The 18,097-nt window shown below is 43.5% G+C and overlaps 2 protein-coding genes across 8 annotated transcripts in view; one reads left to right on the plus strand and one right to left on the minus strand.

Annotated features, from left to right (window-relative positions):
* TMEM87A (transmembrane protein 87A) overlaps positions 1-9,173 on the minus strand; it is an 82,793-nt gene extending 73,620 nt beyond the window's left edge. Inside the window, exons 1-2 of one of the 2 annotated variants that reach the window (XM_033952878.1) lie at positions 8,897-9,173; positions 2,952-3,012 (exon numbers count right to left, since the gene is read on the minus strand). In XM_033952878.1, coding sequence (XP_033808769.1) covers positions 2,952-3,012; positions 8,897-9,043 — 208 coding nt within the window. In that variant the 5' untranslated portion in view covers positions 9,044-9,173. The remainder of the gene's footprint in view (positions 1-2,951; positions 3,013-8,896) is intronic. The other variant, XM_033952879.1, reaches the window with a different exon arrangement.
* Positions 9,174-14,426: 5,253 nt separating this feature from the next.
* The window catches only part of GANC (glucosidase alpha, neutral C), an 89,405-nt gene continuing 85,734 nt past the window's right edge, over positions 14,427-18,097 (plus strand). For all 6 annotated transcript variants that reach the window (XM_033952377.1, XM_033952374.1, XM_033952376.1 and 3 more), the window contains exons 1-2: positions 14,427-14,523; positions 16,601-16,663. In XM_033952377.1, coding sequence (XP_033808268.1) covers positions 14,471-14,523; positions 16,601-16,663 — 116 coding nt within the window. In that variant the 5' untranslated portion in view covers positions 14,427-14,470. The remainder of the gene's footprint in view (positions 14,524-16,600; positions 16,664-18,097) is intronic.

An 18,097-nucleotide genomic window follows, 5' to 3' on the forward strand; every position in this document is an offset into this window, starting at 1 on the left:
AGGGTAGGAGGCTCCCCGCCATCCCCACTACCTCTGCTGGCATGAGCAGCATATCCATCTGCTGCCAGCACTGGCCTCAGCTCTCCCTCTGATGTCACTTTCTAGTCCCATGGCCAGAAAGTGACTTCAGAGCTACTAAGGCTGGTATGAGCAGCAGGTTGGAAGAGCCAAAGAGGTATGGGGTGGGGGAGGGGGGAAGAGAAGAAGCCAACTGACAGCTTTCTTGAGCCCCTCCTTTGACACCTCAAAAAAGAAGTCTACATAGGCAGCAACATGCCCACTGAAATGCACCAGATTAAAGAGGGGCTAAATTTCATTTTGAAAACCACTTGAAACCTGAACCAGATTGCAAGTGCATTTTTAGCTGAAACCAACCCCCCTTATTTCTCACCCACGTGATCACTCTCCACCCACGTGATCATGCTCCCTTCTCAAAACAGCAGCCATTTTTGCTGTGGTACCAGAAGGGGCAAGAGTGACTGGGGATTCCTTTTGCCCTGAAAACCCACTAAACTACCAAGAGGTTTAAAGGCAGGCCCTGGGAAGGCCTTTGGGTATATGGTGGGAGATAAGGAGGAGTGCAGAAAGTGATTGCAGGGGGTGGGGAGACAGGCTATACCAGCAATGAGAGTGATTGTAAGAAGGTGGGGGCTGCTGAGAGTGATCATTAGGAAGGGGGGGGGGGGGTCGTTTAGGTCGAAATTAAACCACACATTTTGGTTGCTGGTTCAGTTTCAGTCAAAATCAAGAATCCTGGTTCCAGGTCAGTCTCTATACCAGATCACTCTAGTTGATACCTTTTAGCATTCTTAAAGAGTTGGTGACTAGCAGAGATGACACAGGGACAGAATTTGTCCCCGTCCCCAAAGTTAACCATTCCCAAGTCAATCTTTAAGGAGAGGGAAGAATCAAGAGTATGAATGGGCATCTCTTCTTTGAAAACGCACACACTGTTGACAACTAACTTGAAATACCTAATATCATTAAATCCCACACACTACTCAAATGCTATACCAGTACAGCCATAGAACCTCCTTTTCTCTTCCCTATTACTCTATTCATAATTCTGCCCTTCTTAAAACTGCTAAAATGTAGCATATACATTCTGTAATTCTTTATATTTTAAGTCACTTTGAGTCTGTTTAAGCATAGTGCGACTCAAATACTAGATTAGAATGACACAGGATGGCTTCCTGCGGTTATTCATGGGGACAAATTTAGCGCCCGTGTCATTCTCTAAATGTCAGGAAGAAGCTCTTGGTTTAACTTCTGGAGGTCTTTGAGGCTTCATTCTCAATAATGTCCTCTTAAATCAGTGGTCTCAAACTCAAACCCTTTCCAGGGCCAAATTTTGGATTTGTAGGTACTTGGAGGGCCGCTGAAAGCAGTGCAACATGCAGAAAGTGAAAAACTATCAAAGTATTAATTGCATGAGACAAGATTTTGGACCAACTATTTTGAGGCCCTCAGTATTATAAAGAATGATTCTTTATGGAAATCTTGTGCCTTAAGTATCCGGTGGTCTTGTCTGCAACCGCCTTCAACTCTCACCTCCTCCAGCACCGGACACATGCACAAGCTGCACTGCCTCCAATGGTTATCTTACGTTCTGGAACATTGCTCGCCTCACTGCTGTAACCTCATGCAAGCGCTTTCCTGCATCTGTACGCGATTATGAGGAGGAGTGGAGAGGACAATCACGTATATCAAATTAATAAATCCAATCCATAAACATATTTACCAGATATGTAAGGCATGTTTCCAGGCAAGCAAGATCTCCTGGCAGGCTGGCAGTGTCCTATGGATTCAACGCACTCAATTGCTCACCCCAGCAAAGGCCAGCTCTAACTATATAGGCACTACATAACAAAGCTTGTAGTGACAGTCACCATTTCAAATGTTTGTATCTTGCGATCTTGTAGATCCTTGGATGCAATAGCACCTCCTACTGGAATGGCAGTCTTCTTCATCTGGGAAAAGCTGCCCTTCCTCAAAGAAGTCTTTCAAACACAAATTCCAAAACAGTAAAGGGGTATGTGTGGTTGGGGGGGAGGGGGAAATCAGAGCCTCTAGTTGAAGTCACTGCAGAGACCAAAAAGACTCTACATCCCATTCCTCCATGTTATCTAACCCGCTATGTTTGGTAAATGAGGGAAGGGGTGATCCTGTGGAGGCCTGTCAGATGAAAAGGGTTTCTGTTTGTGCTCTGCCCTATATCTACACCTGCTGATCAACAGAGACAATCCACAGATTTCTAGACTGGTCTACTGTTGACGATAAGGAAGTTGTTAATCTTACAATAGTACTATATCATAGATAGGTTTCAGCATTTTTTTTTTGTATCATGATGTAAATGGATCTGATTAACATAGTAACATAGTATATGATGGCAGATAAAGACCTGAATGGTCCATCCAGTCTGTCCATTAGTTATTCGCATTAGCTGTTTTCATGATATGAAAAGTCTTTATTTTGTCGCTGAAAATTTAACAATCTGATTGACTTTTGGCTCAACAGTAGTTGTATTCCTGAGCATTTGGATAGGAGAGATCTTGAGTGATGAATATTAAAAGGAAAGGAATCCAACACTAATCATCAACAACAATATTCCACAGATCATAAAGTGCTGAGGGTCCCCATGTATTTCAGTTTCACTCTCTTATTACATCAGTTACTACTTATTCAAATATGATTATCTGAAAGTGACTAACTTGAGGGATTAAATCTCTCATATAAAATCAAATTACCCTATGGAAAGTTCCTTTGTGCCTCTTACCACCTTATACAAGAGGAAGGATACTAAAAGGAAATCACCACAGAAATTAAGACCGCATTTCACTTATTAACAAAATTATATGCTGTACTAGCGTCCTTCATAGAAATTAAATGCTCATTACAACATGACTTTATTAGTATGCTGTTGTATGTCATTTGCTACTTATGACACTTACACTTAATGAAAACTGTGGAGTTGCTGAAAAGGATCTTCCCAAAGCTGAAATATTTCTTTTCCTGTGAGAGAAGATGGAAGAGAAAGCTAGTAGATTGGCACTGTGCATTTCCAGTAGTTGTGTGTTTTCCTCATGTTTAGAAAAATTTACCAGTGAAACTGGTAATACACACCTCATAGATAGAGGAATTTGTAAACATTAAATATAAATCGTTTATTACCAGGACTTAATTTCTAGGGGAATGGCCTGAAGCAGTTGTACTATTGTTTTCATTTTCTGGGGCAGAAGGGTGTTCTATACCAGCCCCTCTTTCAGGCAGCCTTCAGAGGGGGGGGGAAGGTGAATTTGGAGCAGAGCAGAAAACAGTCAGGTTGCTCCCTAATCTAGAACCTCTTCTCTTGTTGCCTGCCTGCCCCAACTCCAGAGTTCCACTTCCTTTCAATCTAGTCCTGGCCATTACAGTTATTAAATATAGAAAAATATGGGATGGCTCATTGTCATTTAGGTGGTGGTCCTCAGTTCAATCCCCAAGTCAAGGCTTCTGCTCATTTGGAGATGCTATAAAGGTAGTCCTCGACTGTCCTCAGGGGGCAAGGGGGAAGAGCAAGGGATTCCCGATTGTCACTTAAGGGAGACTTCTAGGGTTCCAGAAGAAATCTGATGCATGGCTCCGTTCTTGAGGCAGCCATGTGCAACTAGTGAGAACAGCTCCCCCATCAGAGAGAACTTTGGTTTTGGAAAGCGTCCACAACGGTGAGGGGAAGGGAGAGAGATGGTCCGATAAGGGGAAGAGGTTGAGTGGCATTTTAGGTTTATTGTGTGGAGAAAGAGGGGGACAGATGCTGAATGGAAGTGGGGGTTGGGTGAGAGAGGGGGGACAGTTGCTGAATGGAAGTTGGGGTTGAGAGAGAGGAGCAGATGCTGGAAGTGGGGAGGAGAGAGAAAAAAAGGGCACATGCTGGATTGGGGGTAGCGGATAGAGTTAGATACTGAAAGGGGTGGCAAGCTGTAGGCAGACACAATGAAAGAGGCTCAATCTGCAGGGACCCCAAGAGAGACAATGAGATACCCATGTGAAATACAGGGCACTATCTTACTGCTGATCTCACTGTGCCGTGATTTACCATACGTCGACCCAGTCCGGAGACAAACCGAGACTGGGTGACCTAGCACAGGTCAGAGTCTCTCTAGTAATCCCCTTGAGTGCTAACCCTAGAGTCCGATAAACTAGCAGCTTCCTTCAAGTGAATACAGCAGGAACACAGACATAGACATATAAATCTGCCCAAGCTTGTCCCAAAGCTGGTGAAACATGTACAACTTATCTGAACCGGAAAGGAGAGAAGCCACAGCATACCCTGACCAAAGTCAGCTGGAAATAAACTAACGGAATGCTGTAGCTCTCCCGCCATCACCGGAGACCCAAACGAGCGCCTGATTCTCGCCAACACATGGCCGCTACATCAACACTCCTAGAAGCAAAGTCGGATTCAAGCCCTGAAAAATTTACCCTGCCGTGGCCTGCATAGAAAGAAAATCAGACTCAGGGAATATCTAGAAGAATGGTGCGGTGCTTCCCACAGTGCCGGAAAAAACATGTCCCATCTCATGTGCGCTGCTATAAACCGGCACCTGCACAATCAGCTGCACATGGCCACGAAAAACACCGACGAAAGAGAGCCTCAGAATAAACAGGACTACTACTGCTGCACTGAAACCCAACGAGGAGAACAAGTGCGAACATGAAATTGCACCGCTACTGCAGCACTGTAACCAACAAGGAAACCAAGCGCATGCATGCAAAAGGCTGGAAAGTTCCAGCTCCCTCAAGGGATTTCTAGTCATAAAACTTAGCCTCAATAAAATATCCATTCCTTAAACGTATGTTAACCGAAAACCACAGTACTAAGACTCCCAAAAAGAACCTGAAGTTCAAACAACAGTAAAAAAAAAACACATACATACTCACAAGCTTGTTGTTAGGGCCGGTTGAAGCCAGTAAGAGCTGGTTGTGCAGCACTAACAGGGCAGAATGTAGCAACTGTGGTCCCCTTTTTTTTTTTTTTTTAAACAGAGAAGGGAAAGAAAAAAAAAAAAAATCGAGACCCAGTTGGGAGGGTGAGGCAGGGACCTGGGGGGCCCAGGTGTAACCCGTAAAGCCGGCACCGTTCAGCCGGACACCCCTGTCTCACTGAAGAGAAACCTCAACAGGAGAATAAAATGGCCATCTCATTGAAGAGAAACCTCAACAGGAGAAATAGAATGGCAGTCTCACTGAAGAGAAACCTCAACAGGAGAAAATAACTATCCAGTCACAGCCAGAATTCAGGAGCTAGTTGAATTGCGACTATCACCTGCTGGGAGATAGAGCATACTGAAGATACAGGAGGAGTGCCAGCCAATAGGACCACCTGTTAATCAGTTTCTCTATCTCTGCCTGCTGGTAGATGTGTGCTATCCCATTGGTCTCTGGATTCATCTGCTGCTGTTGCTAGGGAATGGTATTTTTTTCTCCTTTGGTTCCTGTCTCATTTAATTCACAAGAAATCTCTAATTCTAGGAGCTCTCGGAAATATAAACTTAGTTTTCCCACTGTTAAAGGAATAAAAACTATGGCCAATTTTTGTTGATCATTTTCTTTTTTTATTCGTAAAAGTTTGGAATGAGCTGCCTTCTCTAATTAGAGTTCTCTCTCATATACCCACTTTTTATAAAGTACTGAAGATATATTTATTTCTGAAATTTACTAATGATCCTTTTTTTTTTTTCAAATCAATCATAAAAGATAAAATTCTAGCCTAAAAATATAGGGCTCCTTTTACTAAGCTGCGTTAGGGCATTAACACACGGAATAGCGCATGCTGAATTGTCGTACGCACTAGACCTTAACGCCAGCATCGGTATAAAAAAAATCAAAGATTAGATTAGATTAGCAGCACCTCTCTGTTCTGCTGCTCCAGTGGCAAGGCAGCCATGGCACTGGCTGGAACTTGGAAGCCAATGTTCCTCTTCGCCAATGATGCCCAAGCGACATGTTATTGCAACAGCAGGACCTGGCGTAGATGTGATGTCATCTGATCAGCACACTGGACCCGAGCCAAATGCTTACTTTGCCTAAGCATTAATCAGGCCCTGGCCTTAACACACTCTTATGCGGGTCTTTCCCATGGACTAAGACCATTTTTAGTGCTGCAGTTAAAAGTCCGATGTTTTATATTTTCAGCTTTAATGGCCACATACTAATGATGCCATTAGCACATGGGCCTTTAACACCATGTATTTTGTAGACAAAAAGGGTTCATGTGCCAGCAGTTGGCACACAGAAATGCCAATACACTAACATCTGGTGACCCTGGGCAAGTCACTTAACCCTCCATTGCCCCAGGTACAAAAATCTAGATTGTTATGACGGAAAAGTACCTGCATATAATATGTAAACCGCTTTGGTTGTACTACAGAAAGGTGGTATATCAAGTTCATGACCCTTTACCCTAACTGATTAGCATAGACATGCCTCCTCAGTGAAAAAATTTAAACAAATTTTAGCAAGTGGGTAGCACATGCACATTTGAAACTTACTATGGAACGTCTCAGCGTGCTCCACAGTAAGTCCTTTGAAGCTGTAGTGAAACACATATTACTGTTTACAACAGCTTAGCAAAAGGACTCCCAAATCTGGCATCCTCTGGAAGTGTTACATTAATCTTACACTGAAAATGACAACATGGTGTCCAGAAGCTAGTCATTTCAACAAGTGAATTTCTTCCCCAAGATAAAGATAGTGAATATTATTGTATGTATTATGTATTTATGAAACCTTTGACTATGGTTAATTTGCAAATACAACAGTTTTAAATGCATAAATAAAAATTTGACTGTTCTGTTATGGACTGATTATTAAGGACTGGCATGGATTTCAAACCTGAAGGTATATCAAATTACTGAATAAGAATCATCTTCTGATAAATGCAAAGCAGTTTGCAAGAACCAAAATATAAATTAGGTTTACACTATAAATATGTTTCTTATATGCCAAACTGACTGACTGGTACTACCCAGGATGCACCACATGGAACAGGGTGCTGCCATTTTAAATTTGCCGTGGTGGAGGCAGAGGCAAGTGGACATTGCTCATGTCTCATTTTAAGGTACATGGTCTGGTAGGGGAGGAGTGAGAGGAGCTCCCACTAGATACTCTTTTTTTAGTCCTGTCCAGTGGGTTTGGTCTGGGGGTTGTTAGACAACAGGGAATTTTTCAAGGGTTTAGTGGGGTGCTACTACATACCAGGAATATATTTTTTGAGAGTGCCTGAGCCATTCAGGGATAGGAAAGGTAATCTTTAGTAATGAATTGCTACCAATATTAAGGTAGCAGTAATTTGCATGCTCACTGCTTACAGTATTTTTGTAGTGCCAATTTTGCAGTAGAGTGCAGCCTCTGCTACGAGGCTTTCTTGCATGGGCTCTTAAAAGGCAGATGCTACCATGAGAGGTGTGCCATTACCATGAGGTGTATTACATTTGTACATTATGGGTACACAATGTACAAAGGGGTTCAAAATCAAGTGCAGAGTTAACCGATTGGAGGAGGAATGGAATTGAGTTAGTCTAGAAATTTGGATTGTAGGAGAGGTTTGTGAGTTGAGTTCATAAAAATGAGGTTGTACTTTGTTCCCTCTATTCCTGCTTCAAAGTTTACCCTTTTATATTGGGATGGTTCTCTAGTTTTGTATGAGCACAGCCACTACCTTGTTCTGTTATGTTTTATTGCATTGTGCTGCACATCATTTCAATAGCAGAGCACACCTTGTTAAATGAAAGAAAATGGTAAAGAGACATTAGGTATTTTTCTGCAACACACATAATAGGAGATTCCAACACATGCACAATATGAAGAATCAGGTCAAAAGCAGTGTAGAAGGGTTGAGAGGACTGAATGACAGATTTGGGGATTTACCTCCAGTTTTGTTTTTCGGAGGTTTGTTTTTTTTATTGTGACTATAGCAAGTACTGTGCCCACAACTTCAAAAAGAAAGGATAAGGGCAGAGGTAACTGTTCTAAGAAAATGTCTGAAGGGAAAAGTACCAGCACATCTGCACATGAACCAGAATGTTGTTCTGCAAAAATTTTATGTACAAGAAATTTTTGTGAGGCTATTTATCCTATGATGAACTGGTGCTTTTATTTTCTTTAGACATGGTGAGTACAGTGAAACCGCCCTTATAGCGGAAGGGGTAAAGCCGTGTCCCCTGATTAAGAGAGCAACTTCTGCCTACTTTACATTTAGATCTCATTTGTTTACTGCATTGCTGCAGAAGTTATTGTCATTTATGTTGCAGTAAAAATCGCACACTATTGCATTTTCTGTCTACATCAACTTTAGACAAGCGAGAAATTAACCTCTAGCACTAAGGTATAAAGTGAATATGGATTTCCTTGTGTGTACCCCGTCTAACACTACACAGTGACATGACAGATCTGGGCAAGACGAAATCACACTATGCCTTTAGACCAAAGCCTGACACACAGCTATGCCAATAAAAACAGAGCCAAACCGCTGCCGACCGTCCAAACACACATAATTACAAATGCACTGAATCACTGGAGCTCGCCAACCGCAGTCAGCTTTAGTGTGTTAAGTGTCTGTCTGGGGAGCCGCTGGCCCTATTCCCCAAACACTGCTACTAGCCAGCAAGACCCCGCAGAGTGACAGCTTCCAAGAGCCCCAGCGCTCTCCCACTTTCCCTTCATTTGCTTACGTAGCACATCCTGCATCCGGGACGAGCTGAAGCAGCTCCAGCTGCTCTGCTGCCTGTCAGCAGGCAGAAGAAACCGAGCGCTACACCACAACTCGGAGCCTTCCCTTGACCGGACCCAAGACCCAAGACCCGAGGACGCCAAGACCCAGCCCCTCCCTCTCCAGCCAAGCTGGACAGACGCTCACCCGCAAGGGAAGGGAGACCCGCCACTTGGAAAACTCCGCAGCGCTGCTCGCCCCAGGCCCGGAGCCCGGTAACAATGGCCCCCAAAGAACGATCAGGATGAGCGCTACAGAAGCAGCGGACCCCGCAGAGGAGCAAAGAGCAGCCATAGCGAGAGCCGCAACCGGCAGTCACTGTTATCTATTCTAGCGCACGGCCGTGCGCCACGCCCCTTCCGTTCACGCCTACGCGTTCGGCTAGGTCTGGCTGCCAGGCAACGGCATCCAGCCTCTTCCTCCTCCTCCTGCTGCTGCTACTACTACTACTACTACTATTATTAATTACTGTATTTCTATAGCCTACCAGACATACGCAGTGCTGTACAGAGTCATGAAACAGTCCCTTCTTGAAAGAGCTTACAATCTAAACCAGTGGTTCCCAACCCTGTCCTGGAGGACCACCAGGCCAATCGGGTTTTCAGGATAGCCCTAATGAATATGCATGGAGCAGATTTGCATGCCTCTCACTTCCATTATATGCAAATCTCTCTCATGCATAATCATTAGGTCTAGCCTGAAAACCTGATTGGCCTGGTGGTCCTCCAGGACAGGGTTGGGAACCACTGATATTCTAAACAGCCAAGACAGACAAACAGGATGTCATGGATGTCAGCCTAGCTGTCGCTACCATTCAGCATTTTTAGTTGGCATTACTTATGTCAGCGAGGCCTATGGAAAATTATATCAATCTGACTCTGGCATGGGAATGCAGATAGACCCTGAGGGCAGGAAGACGTTTTCAAGTAGCCCTGATTGATATGTTTTAAGTATCCCTGATAGCCCTGATTGAATCATGACTAGCTAAAAGGTGTTAATGTCTGATTAAGAGGGTGCTTAGGACAATGGGTCCAGGTGCATGGAACAAAGAAGCCAGAGACTAATCCCATCACCATGCTTGCAAGTATCACACCCTCCTTAGCAATTAAATTAACCATTGTTTCAAACAGTTTGCAAATTCTAAAAGAAAGATACTAGGGCATACAGGTTTCTATATTCAGCCAAGGTATAAAAGCTCTCTGCTCTATCAATCTAGCTATCAATCTGTGGAGGAGAGGGGTCTTGGCTCTCTTTCTCTCTCTCTCTCTCTGCCTTTCCCTGAAACTTCACACTTTCTTCTGGACTCTGTAAGGCAGGGAAACTGCTCTGCTCTCTGCTTAATTGTAATGCTTATAAATATTGCTTTTCTGTAAGCCTATTTCTATAATATATTCTTTATGCAATCACCTCTGGCTGTGCCTATTATTCTACTTCCTGGTGAAACTTCAGTGAGGGAACTGAATCTGGGACCAGCGTTTGTCAGTACGTCTTTAACTTAACCCCTACCACCATACATTGGGGGGGGGGCCACTAACAAAACTGACAATGGATACAGTTAATCTGCTGGCTGGGTTGGAGGGCAGAGGAGTAGGGTTAAGGACTGAAGGCTATATCAAAAAGGTGGGTTTTCAGTCTGCTTTTAAACAAGGGAAGGGAAGGGGCTTGACAGACAAACTCGGATAAATTATTCCAGGCATAGGGGGCAACTAGATGAAAGGAATGAAGTCTGGAATTGGCAGTAGAGAAGGGTAAAGCTAAGAGCGGCTTATCTGAGGAACGGAGTTCTCTGGGAGGTGTATAAGGAGAGAGGAAAGATATTGAGGGGCAGCAGAATGAATACACTTGTAGGTCAGCAATAAGAGGGGGGTGACATTGATATAGTGCAGGAATCTCAAAGTCCCTCCTTGAGGGCCACAATCCAGTTGGGTTTTCAGGATTTTCCCAATGAATATTCATTGAAAGTAGTGCATGCACATAGATCTCATGCATATTCATTGGGGAAATCCTGAAAACCTGACTGGATTGTGGCCCTCAAGGAGGGACTTTGAGACCCCTGCTATAGTGCTACTAGACATTTGTGGTGCTGTACACATTCTTTGCAGGTACTTCTTCTATCCTTGGTGAACTCACAATCTACATTTTGTACCTGGGGCCATGGAGGGTAGGTGACTTGCCCAAGGTCACAAGGAGCTGGAACTGAACTCAGGCAGTCCTCAAGTTACAGATGCCTAAGTACGACTTGTACTTAAGAATGCGGTTGCGGCTTCATTTGATTTCACTGAGCAGTATTTCCAGTGGCATAGACTCCTACACCTCTCCTGCAGCAGATTCAGGAATGATGCATGGCCATATTAAGAACAATGTGTGGTTGTGCATACTGTACCTTAGGGAACACTGGTAGGGACAACTGGCCCTTTTCTCAGCTGGGAGCTGAGGGAAGCAGCAAGAATCTTAAAATCTACAAGTTCTGGGTTACATACAAATCCGACTTAAGAACAGCTTTAAAAACATAACTCATTTTTAACCTGGGGACTGCCTGTACAATTAACCCTCTGTTTTACTAAGGTGCGCTAAACGTTTTAGCACGCGTTAATGTGTCCATAGACTAACATGCACAGGTTAGCATTTAGCATGCGCTAAAATGCTTAGCACATCTTAGTAAAAGGAGCCCTAAGTATATGAGATGTTATAATCATAGACAGATGGTTCAATAGGTTTTCCCTTCAATTCACACCAACATAGAGGTTCACACATTTAAATATTTGTATTTATTTTTTGCATAAAATAAATAATAATTGAGGGTGAAAGAAAACTAAATAAGTTTGTTCATAATTGTTATCAGATGTTTAAACAAGGTAAATTTAATTTGCCACGTTGAAAATAGCACCATGTTTGTTAAAAATATGCCTTGCCATGTTGGCAATGTTTGCTTCCAAATAAAGTTTCTAACAGTTGCAACAGAGCATCAACTTGTTGATCTCTGTAATACCTACCCTGCAGTTTCATCAGCACTGTAGCAGGTTGTAGAAGAGGCCATCCCTCTCGTCCCTCTACACCCTGCAGCTGGAGAGTCACTAATGGGTGGCTGACTCATCCTGCTTGTCCATGAAGAAAGCAAGATTACTTACCTATAAAAGGGGTTCTCTGGGGACAGCAGGATGAGTCAGCCACACAGTCCCATCCTCCTCCTCTGTGCATGAACCTGCAGTCTATAGCCGGGGAAACTTTGAAGCAAGGGTTGGCTAGCACAGGACTAAGTAGGGCTACCAATGCATACTCAGAGAAGGCTCTTCGAAGACTTTCCTATGAGCACTGGGAGAACAAATTCATTTTGAGTTTGTCAGATGATGTCGCCTAATATGTGATGACAGGCTTCTCAGAAGATGTCACCCAGAAATGCAAGGTGGTCACTGGCATGGCAGCAATTCTCTAGCGCTTCTCCCACCTGAGCAATGTGTAGATGCACCTTCTTGCCCAATTTGTCTGTTAACTAGATAATAAGCTCTTTTGAGCAGGGACTGTCTCTTCTATGGTTTGATGTACAGTGCTGCATATGTCGAGTAGCACTATGGAAATAGTAGTAGTAGTAGAAGTAGCACTGCCCATAACCTCCTCGTCGCTATTCCTTTACTGTTGTCTGCCCCTCTGATACTTCCTGCTTCTGTTTGGGTGAACAGTGGCAGAGGAGGTCACAACCTCCTCTACATTTTTACAGGCGAGGAGAGCTTCAAAACTGGATGGGGAGTAGGGAATGACATCCCGGCCCATGGGAGTCCCCTGGAGCACCTGATTTTAAAATGAAGGGAGGGATGCTGGATGAGAGGGCATTTGGTGGGTGAAGAAATCAGGAGAGGGGGCAGAGAGGAAAGGAATGGGGAAGGGGAAGCATGTCTAACACCGGCCCTGCTTCTGAAATAAGGAAATAAACCACTGCAGGTGGATACTGTGATGATGGAAACAGAGGTCATGGAATTTGGAGAGAAGGTAATCAAGAATTGAGATTGAGAGGAAATGACTGGTAGGGAACACCAAGGGAAGGCTGCTGTAGCAAGCAGGACAGAAATAACTGAGCAAAGAGAGGGGGAGAACAAACCTGGAAGTGGAGGAACAGTGCAGGGTTTGTACTAGAGAATGACACGGGGAACTCATTTTCCCGTCTCGTCCCCGCAAGTTAATTTCCTGTCCCTGCCCCATTCCTGCAAGCTCCGTCCTCATCTGCACAAGGCTCAAACACTTTAAAATAATAAGTGTTTGAGGCTTGTGCGGTTAAGACTGAGCTTACAGGAATGGGGCAGGGACAGTGACAAAACTTGCAGGGACAGGACTGGGAAATTCCTGTGAGGACGGGGAAAATTTGTCCCTGTGTCAGTCTCTAGTTTGTACCCACAACCTCAGGGTGCTGAGGCTTTAGCTCTATCCACTACACTACACTCTCCTGCCAAGGTTCCCGTGCGACCCTTCTTATTGCACATTCTTGCTGCCTAACCCCATAAAGCCAAAATTCTGTATACCTTTCTTCTAAAGAACAGCCTGGTTTATTATATTCTGCATTTTGCAAAGCTATTCTAAACACACTTTTTTGGGGGGGTAAAAACAGTCTTTTAATGGAACAATATTCACAAGCAGCTCTACAAATATCTTCATCCTCATGGGAACACATTCACTCTGCATGGCCATGAATAAGCAAAAATGCCCCTTGAATAGGCAAGATGCGTTACACTTTATTTTGCACAAATTCGTGAACACAGAACTTGCGGATAACAAGAACGCACTCAAGGGGGTAATTTTGAAAAGTTGTTTCTGTGTGTAAAGGCATTCTAGGTGCCTATTTTGTAAAAGCACATAGGCGCCTTAGTTGACTTATTACAAGCATCTGTTTTATTAATTTTGGATTGGTCACGTAGATTCCAAATTATAAAATTACCTCCATAACACCTTTCCAGTATTGAGGATGAATGCTTCTACATGAAATCTTCAAATCCTGTTGATCAGCTTAGGAAGGAGTACAAAAGCTACTCCCATTTCTGAGCCATTTCTTTTATGTCACAGTTCATAGTAGTATTACAAACTGTGCAAGGATCTTTATAAATATTTTAAGAAAATCTATTGTAGTAAATATTTAATATTCAGCTAATTTGAATTATACATGTCAAATATTCCTTTGGAATTTTTATGTTTTACTATACTTTGTTAAAAGAAAACAATTGTACATTTTTTAAATGACGTTTTTATCTGAGTAAATTTAATGTACTGAAGATAAAATATTGTAAAAAAAAAAATAAATAAAAGAAAGTTAACAGCTAAAAAAAAATATATCCCGTTGTTTACTATAGGCGTTGAGGTTCTTACAGTGTTTAAATTTACATGGGTTATCAAGTGTGCTAATCTAGTTTATTTTTCCTCTGACCAGCGACACCTAACCCAGCTATAGCCGCCAACAAAACATTGGCAGAATTGTCCGCCTTACTAACTCTTCTCGTCTCACAAATGCTAATCATAACCCGCTGAAACTGTAGTGAAGTTAGGCACAGTGTTCACTGTATCTCGCCTTTGCATGTTTGTAACAGATCTGGTTAAACAATTAATGCTAATAAATATGAATGTCTATGAAATTGTATTATAGTGTAGCTGTCTAAAGAACTACATTACCCATAAACCTCGAGAAGCAGAGGCGGAGGATGTAAACTCGGGCTGGATAAAGTTGTACAGAAAAGAGAGATCATGTCTACTTCAGACACCGGGGTGCAGGCTGTGAGTGCCTGTGAGGACGTCAGGTAAATGCTGAGTTATACTCTTGCTCTTCCGGCACCGGTGCCCTCGGGAATCTACTACTACTATTTATTATTTCTATAGCGCCGAAAGGCCGCTCTTTCGGGTCACTGTGCCACACCCAGACACTTTCTTGCACGGTTGCATAGGTTTTACTCGGTACCACTTAATCTAGGAAAAGCAGAGAACTTTGCTGCGACTAGCTCTGAGGCCTGTGATCCGCGGAACATGATAAAAAAAAAAACCAGGATTTGCAGGATTCTCAGGATCTCCAGGATGTAGGGCAGACCACCTTAAGAATGGAATGCTCTTTTTTAATGACAGCAACAGGCTGTCTTTCAGTGGGGAATTTCTCTGTAAAGCCCCGCCCCCTGTTCTGATCTAAACTCATGATCTGGACCTGATCCTGGCTGTGTCCTTCGCAAGGACGTTTAGGAATTGGACTGCATGAAAGGACTGTTTGGGTTATTGTATATGGAAATGAATGAACTGCTAGTTTTCTCTTGTACCTTTGGGCTTCCGGGACAATAGTCAGATCTGGCATCGTGAAGCTAGCCAAAGATTTGTTTCCTCATGTTTTAAGCCTCTTCCAGTTTATTTTAGTCTTATCATTGGAGCAGCAATTCTTATCTTCAAGTCCTGCACCAGGGCTCCTAGAATTCCAATGAGTATGAGTAAGGACTCTGTAAACACCTACCTGCAGGCTGCAGCACTCTTCAAACCCAACTGGTTGAGGGGAGGGGGAAGGAGGGAATGCAAGATGCTTTGCATTGCAGCCATGCTAAAAGCCAATTTGAAATAAAAACAATTTATTCATCAGGACAGCTAGCATTTATAATGAAATAGACAATATTTTTTTAAAAATGTATGGGCTACAGTGTACTTGTAAGATCATTTATTTATCCAGTGTTGGACTGCAGTGGATCTTTACAGTTTGAAAAGTGTCTCTTGAAATTGTTTTTGACCGACTTAACCAAAGCGGTGCAGTCTGAGATCTGACCCTCTCCAACACAAAGTTCCATTGAAGGAAGAAGTCTGAAAGAGCCTCAGTCACTTCAATTTATGATATTCATTATATCAGCACAATATAATAAAACATCTTAATAGGCAACAGAATGGACATGTGTAGTTGGGAGAAATAGGCAACATGGATATGATAAAGGCATTGGGATAAATAAAAGTAGGTGAATAAAGTGAGGGTAAAATTGTATGTATACTCAAATACTCGTAAAGTATGAGCAACTGGTCTCCGTTAGAGACCAATTATTGTTGATTTACACAATATCTGAGTTTTTTTGGCTCCATTAGAGGTTATACATAAGGTGACCATATGTCCCATTTTGTACGGGACGTCCCGTTTTTAGATCTCCTGTCCCGTTGTCACCACGCACAGCTTTGTGACGCTGTCTCTGAAAATGGGACATTTCGGTGTCCCAAAGCTGTGCGTGGGGACAAAGGGACAGGCAATCACTTCCCCTCCCTACCTGTCACACCAAAGCCAGCCTTCCTCCCTCCCTCCAGCGCCGAAGCCTGCCCCCCCCTGGACCGGCCCCCGCTGCTGTTACCTACCTGCCGAAGCCTGGCCTACCGCCGCTTCAAACCACCACTCCCCCGGTCCACTGCCACCTGCCGCAACTAAAGAAAAGGTCCAGGCGCCGGGCCACAAACCTTCTTCCTGATGTAAATTCTGATGTCGGAGAGGAAGTTCTGGGCCAGCCAATCGCTGCCTAGCTGACCGGGAACTTATTAATTAGTCAAGGGGGCAAGGGGAGCTCAAATGTTATAGCTTAGGGGCTACAATACTTATAAATCTGACCCTGCTTCTCCCCCCCCCCCCCTTCCTCCTAGTGCACCCAACTAATGTCAGATGTCCAGGGCAGGATATTGAAAGTATGGGGACAAGACAGTCAGTATGTATATTGAATATTTTTTTCACAAGACAGTCATCCCAATTCTACCCCTCAGGTATAGCCCTGGGATCAAAGGTGTTGAACCCTCTCCAGATAGTCAGCCCTGTTCTCTTAAGTCTCCCATCAGGCAACTTTCTGGTGTAGTAATAATCGCCCTGCTGTTTTCTTATAGCGTCCTTGATGAAGCTGTGGACAAAAGCAAGTTCAAGTCCTGCAGCCAGCTTTCTTTCTACAGGTAAGGCTCTGCTAGAATAATAAATGGGAGTCAGTGTTGGCTCAAGGGGCTGTAGTTAGGGTTACCAGCCGTCCGGATTTATCCAAACATGTCCTCTTTGGGTTTTGAAAAGCTTTGCGCTTGGGGCCGCGTATGGAAGGCAGCTGCGCATGGGCGGATGCAACACGGTGAGGTCACATATGTGCATGCTCAGAGGCCCTCTAAACACAGCTCCGAGCTCGAGGAGAAAAGGTTTGGGGGTGGGGCTGGGTGGAACTGGGCAGGCTGGGGGCAGGGCCTCATGTCTGGATTTTACCTTTATAAAAAACATCTGGTAACATTAACTGTATTGCCCTGAGCCAACTGTTCCTCTTTCACCTCCCCTCCCCAGTCTGAATCAGTGCCTCCTCTGTCAGCATCAGGGCCCTCCCCCCTGCTGATTCAGCTCTTATCTTTTACAACAATGAGAGCCTATCACTTTGCAGGCCTCTGCAGTTGGCTGCCAGCATGGCCATAGGTTTAAAACATGAGAACAGTGGCCTTACAGAGAAGACAGCACAGCAGTGAGCACAAAACATTTGTGGTTAGTGTGAATGCTGAGCTAGTGAAGCAGGCTTTTGGCGGCCTGAGCCAGTGCCACGTTTGGCTCATGCCTTGAGCTGGCCCTGATGGTAGTTACTCTTGTCCTGTGCTGTGCTAGAATTTAAAATGTAAAGTATCTGAGAGAGTACCACCTCTGCTTTATATCTGAGATATTTTTCAATTTAATTTTGGTGATCGCCTTCTCCCTGGTATCAGGGCTTCTCAATGCAGTCCTTGGGACGCACCTAGCCAGACAGATTTTCAAGATACCCATGTTGAATATGCATGAGAAAAATCTGTATGCGCTGCCTCTGTAGGCAAATATATATATATATATAAAAGAGGCAGGTGGTAGAGCCCCAGCAACTGAAATAAAAAACAGGACTGAGACGCAACACAAAGCAGCCTAAAACTAATGTTTCAATAGATTTATTAAAAACTCTTGTGTTTGTTTGGACTGCGTTGTGTTGTGTATTAGTGCAAATCTATCTCATGCATATTCATTGTGGGTATCCTGAAAAAAACGTGACTGGCTGAGTTTGTCCTGAGAATTGAATTGAAAACCCTTGCCTGGTAGTGATCTCAGAAAACAGATAGGCAATTGATCTGCAATGATCTTCACATCCAAGAACAAAACAAAACTGTGGAAGCGATGATCTTGATAAATAGTTTGTTGTAAAAAGTCTGATAAAAGCAATGCGTATACTTGACAAATCCAGACAGTACACAGTATTATGTTATGGACCTTTAGATCTTGTCATCTGAGGAATACACAGAAATATAAGCTATCTTCCCTTCTTTTAAGGGAATCAAGTCTACTGGGAAACCTAGTCATTCTTTTGTCATCCGGAATGGACTTCCTGACTCTATTAG

The sequence above is a fragment of the Geotrypetes seraphini genome, chromosome 7 (genome assembly GCF_902459505.1).
Source record: "Geotrypetes seraphini chromosome 7, aGeoSer1.1, whole genome shotgun sequence".
NCBI classification, from domain to species: Eukaryota; Metazoa; Chordata; class Amphibia; order Gymnophiona; family Dermophiidae; genus Geotrypetes; species Geotrypetes seraphini.